This window comes from Verticillium alfalfae, genomic scaffold (genome assembly GCF_000150825.1).
Source record: "Verticillium alfalfae VaMs.102 supercont1.3 genomic scaffold, whole genome shotgun sequence".
Taxonomy (NCBI): Eukaryota; Fungi; Ascomycota; class Sordariomycetes; order Glomerellales; family Plectosphaerellaceae; genus Verticillium; species Verticillium alfalfae.
Genome location: NW_003315036.1, coordinates 2374297 through 2378249, shown reverse-complemented (window position 1 = coordinate 2378249; position 3953 = coordinate 2374297). Strand labels below are relative to the sequence as shown.

Genomic DNA, 3953 nt, shown 5'->3' with positions numbered 1-3953 from the left:
TGCTGCATGTCGAGGCGGTAGGCCATGGACGGAGCCGTGACGGTGCAGTAGTGGTGCATGAGCTCGAGACCCTGGCCCCACGTTCTCGGCGATCGAGGGGCGGGCGGCCAGGCAGGGGTTAGCGAGCTTCGACGCTCAGCAGGCCGGGGCCGGCGTTGCCGGGAAGGCCGGCGGCACCCGACATCCGGCGGCGATCGCTGTCGGAGAGAGAACAGCTGTCGGGGGAAGTGGCCGAGGCGGATGCTGCGGCGGAGAGGCTGCATATCATGCCCCTGCGGGCACAGTTGAAGCAGGCCGGCGTTCCCTCATCGCACTGCTGGATGTTAGTGGGCGTGATGCGAGGCGCCCCGCTGGGCGTTGCACGAGGACGTGTTGTACGAGGACGTGCCTTGACTTTGCGTCTCTTGCACTCTTGGCAGCCTTTTCTTGACTTGGTGTGTGTTCGTCTCGGCGCCATGGGGTCAGTCATGGACGAAAGGGGGCAGGTGAGCGGGCGGCTATGCAGGAACACGTCCTGGAGGATGTGACGATAGGGTGGATGGATGGCTGGGGGGTCAGTTTCAGTCACAGGATGCGCGGTTCGTAACTGTATACGAGTTATATTCTCCTCTGGTAGTCCAAAATGCGAAGAAAGGAAAGCAAGAACGCGATGTGTTCCCAAGTCACTGTCGCTACCAGGTATACTTGAAGGACCCAGCCGTCTGACGCTCAACATGGCAGACACACGAACATGACAGACACACAAAGCAAAAGGGGCCCTTCTTTTTTTTTTTCGGAGCCCGGCCGGCTGCCCGGTCTGTCGGAAGCGAGTTGCATACCGCGAGGCTTAGACGCGGCAGTCCAACGAGCGAGTCAGGGCCAAAACCTGGCGCCATGGCGGGCACTCGCTGTGTCGTGGGCTATACGAAAACGTTTGCGAAACCGCGGGACCCTCTCTATTCTCGAGGGAGGGAGCGTAGGGCTGACTTCGGAGCTTTCGGGCGCAGCTCGTCGCCGACGTCGAGATACTCTTCAGGGGTAGACAGGGACCAGAACCCACCCATGGAACCCACCGTCGCAGCGCTTGAACCCACCATTGCTGTGCTCATACCCACCAGACGAAAGAAGCCTTGGAGACAGCCGCGCGGGGGGGGGAGAGCCGATCTGCCACGACACGGCGTTGTCCAATTTGCATGGCTTCGGGTCGGGCCCCTGATATGCCCCGAGCGCAGGGGTCGAGTCCATCACCCAAAGACACAACGGTATTGGCGGCGTCTCAAGGCCCACGAGAACAAGCTACGACTGAGTAGCATGGCATGAGAATGTCAGATCATGCATGACATCCCTCCGGCAGTGCGGCAGTCAAATGGTTGCAGTATTCTAATCCAAAAATTCATCTCGCCTCATGATTACAATAATCTACACGCTAGCCAAACCGCCCCAATTGACAACGCGGTACAATCTAGTTGGACACGTTGTGCGGCACATTCTTGCCCGTCTGCTTCTCGAACATGCCGCGCCCGGCATCGGTGACCTTCTCCTGCGTGTTGCGGTCCATGCTGTGGCCCGACTTCTTGACGCCGGCGTCAAAGGCTGTAGGCAGGTCAGCACGCAAGATCACATTCCAACATTTCAAGACAGCTCGAGACGTTGGTTCAATGAAGCTAACGCGAAGGGGGGGGGTCTCGTGCTTACCCTTATCGACGTAGTCCTGCTTACCAGCGCCGCCCTGGGTGTTGACCTCCTTGTGGCCGGAACCGCCGAGGCTGGAGGCCGCTTGCTTGATCTTGTCCATCTTGGCGGTGTTTGTCTGTTGCGCGGCTGTTGACGGGTTGTCTTGAGAGAGGATGCCGACTTTGATTCCGGGTCTGTCAAAAGGCCTGATGTGGTATGTGGTGTTTCCTGCACATGTCGACAGCCAACGTCAGCCTTATATACCAGCAACACACCTCCCATGACGCAACCTCAGATCAACACGGCACAGAGGCCTCTCTCTACGTCACGGCAATCACCCTCTGCTTTTGCCCCCGCATTGCCCCAAGAACCCCGGCCGCGGGGACAGGACAGGACAGCATGATGGCGGGTGGGGGCGACGCCGACGCGCGGCTCGGCGGGATGGGCGTCCCTCGAAGAGACACCACGAAAAAACAAATAAAGCCGCCTGACGTGGAGATGTTCCAGACGCAGCGGGCGGAAAACCGGTTTGGAGACGTGCGACCGTGACACCGCAGGGCCCCCTCTCCTCCCCGGGTTGGACGGCACTCCTTGGCGCGGCAGCGGCCGGCAGCGGCTTGGCGCGGCTGGACGAGCTTCGGGCGACACGAGTGAGTGGGCGACGATGCATGGACGCGGCTCGTGACGCGGGGTACCGTTCAGTGACGTTGCTTGGTCAGGGACGAGCTCGACCGGAATGTGGCCCATGACGCAGGGTGGAGAGGGTGAATCAGGTTCAAGGTGGGGGGGGGGGGTTAGGAATGAATGGAGGGGTCGATGGAGCTGGTGACTTTTGACTTTCACCATCACCTGGAGACGTTGACGATGTCTGGAGACGTTGACGATGCCTGGAGACGTTGACGATGTATTCACAGTCCTCCAATTACCCATGCAAAGTAGACGGATCCCTCGCTCACGGGCGGGCTGCCCAAACACCACCGAAGAAGACTCATGCCCCCCAAAACGCCATCCATCCTGGTCCCTGGGCTTTGGCCCCCGTTGTCTCTCGCTCTCGCCTGCACGCTCCTACATGTCCAAGAAATAACAACAAGAAGAAATGAAAAATAGGCAGGAAAAGACGTGGATCCATCACTATGTGCACAGCGGCAGAAGATATGCCCATCCGGCCGCCATCGTGTCGTTCAGTCGAAAGCCGGCGTCACGGCGGGGGTGTCACGACTCGACAAAGACCTGGTAGGCCATGACCATGATCCAGACGAGGAAGATGACGCCCACCAGGCTGAACGCGAACACGGCCTGCCATGTTTGGCCTGACACAAACACACATATGTCAGTATTCCGTCGCGTGTCTCTCCCACCAGGCACCGGGGGCACTCACAGATATTCCTCTGCTGCAGCCACGCGAGCGTCTCCAACGTCTGGCCTGTCGGGTTCTGGCTAAACACGGCAATGTTGCAGTTGCCCTGCACCGAGCCCGATGGACCGAACAGCTCAATGGCCACCACCACGAGTCCGACCATCCAGAGGATGAACAGCATAAAGGCGCCGATCATGACAATGGCCGGCAGCAAGCGCTGGTTGAAGACGAGCCAGAGTATGAGGAGGACGTAGACGACGAGCAGAGCCGCGACGGTGATAAAGTAGGGAAAGTACCTGGCACGTCATGTGAGCCGACCCGTCTTGCGCCCGATGGCGTCGAACATGGGAACGGAACGTACCAGGGTATGGGAAGCAGCAGCTGCTGCTGGATCTGAATAAACGTCGCGAAAGCGCCCATGATGAAGCCGGCGGCAATCAGCATGATGAGGATCCAGAGGTTGAGCTGGATGCCGGGCCATTGGTATCGGTGTGTCTTGACCAGCCGTCGCTCGTAGACGGCCGAGCCGTCGGTTGTTGTGGACGCCATGGCAGCGGTCTGCGGCCTCGTGTAGCGTGTCGGTGGCGTTGTTGGGGAGAGGACAGACTTGTCGGGGAATGGGCAGAGCACGCCGTTTATCTCATCCGTCAGGCGGTGGGGAGTGAGTGAGGCCTTCGTGCCTGAGCTTCCCTAGCAAGGAAGGGTAAAAAGAAAAAGCGAGGCTGTCGTGGTCGCAACCCAACGCAGAGCTGTGCCAATCGGCAACGCGCAGGACTAATCCACCCAGATGCGTTGCACTGGCTGGACTCTGCCCGTCGCCGTTTGTCTCAAAGGGACGGCCACGTCAATGTCAGGTGGACGAGGGCGTCGACGCAATGGGGGTGTGCCCAATCGTGATCGGGTTCTATGGGAAGGCGGGGGGTCCATAACAGGCGTCAAGAGG

General features: G+C 59.7%; 3 protein-coding genes across 3 annotated transcripts; all 3 read right to left on the bottom strand.

Annotated features, from left to right (window-relative positions):
- Positions 1-1441: 1441 nt before the first annotated feature.
- VDBG_03247 (predicted protein) lies at positions 1442-1774 on the bottom strand (the record flags this gene model as incomplete). The annotated part of the gene is made up of 2 exons (XM_003007062.1): positions 1442-1572; positions 1675-1774. 2 exons carry the CDS (start codon positions 1772-1774, stop codon positions 1442-1444), a joined length of 231 nt encoding a protein of 76 aa, XP_003007108.1.
- A 213-nt stretch (positions 1775-1987) lies between these two features.
- VDBG_03246 (predicted protein) lies at positions 1988-2323 on the bottom strand (the record flags this gene model as incomplete). Its single annotated transcript, XM_003007061.1, has 1 exon — positions 1988-2323. One exon carries the CDS (start codon positions 2321-2323, stop codon positions 1988-1990), a length of 336 nt encoding a protein of 111 aa, XP_003007107.1.
- Positions 2324-2865: 542 nt separating this feature from the next.
- Positions 2866-3559, bottom strand: VDBG_03245 (conserved hypothetical protein; the record flags this gene model as incomplete). The annotated part of the gene is made up of 3 exons (XM_003007060.1): positions 2866-2963; positions 3032-3306; positions 3372-3559. The coding sequence occupies 3 exons, from the start codon at positions 3557-3559 to the stop codon at positions 2866-2868; spliced, it is 561 nt and encodes a 186-aa protein (XP_003007106.1).
- Positions 3560-3953: the final 394 nt, after the last annotated feature.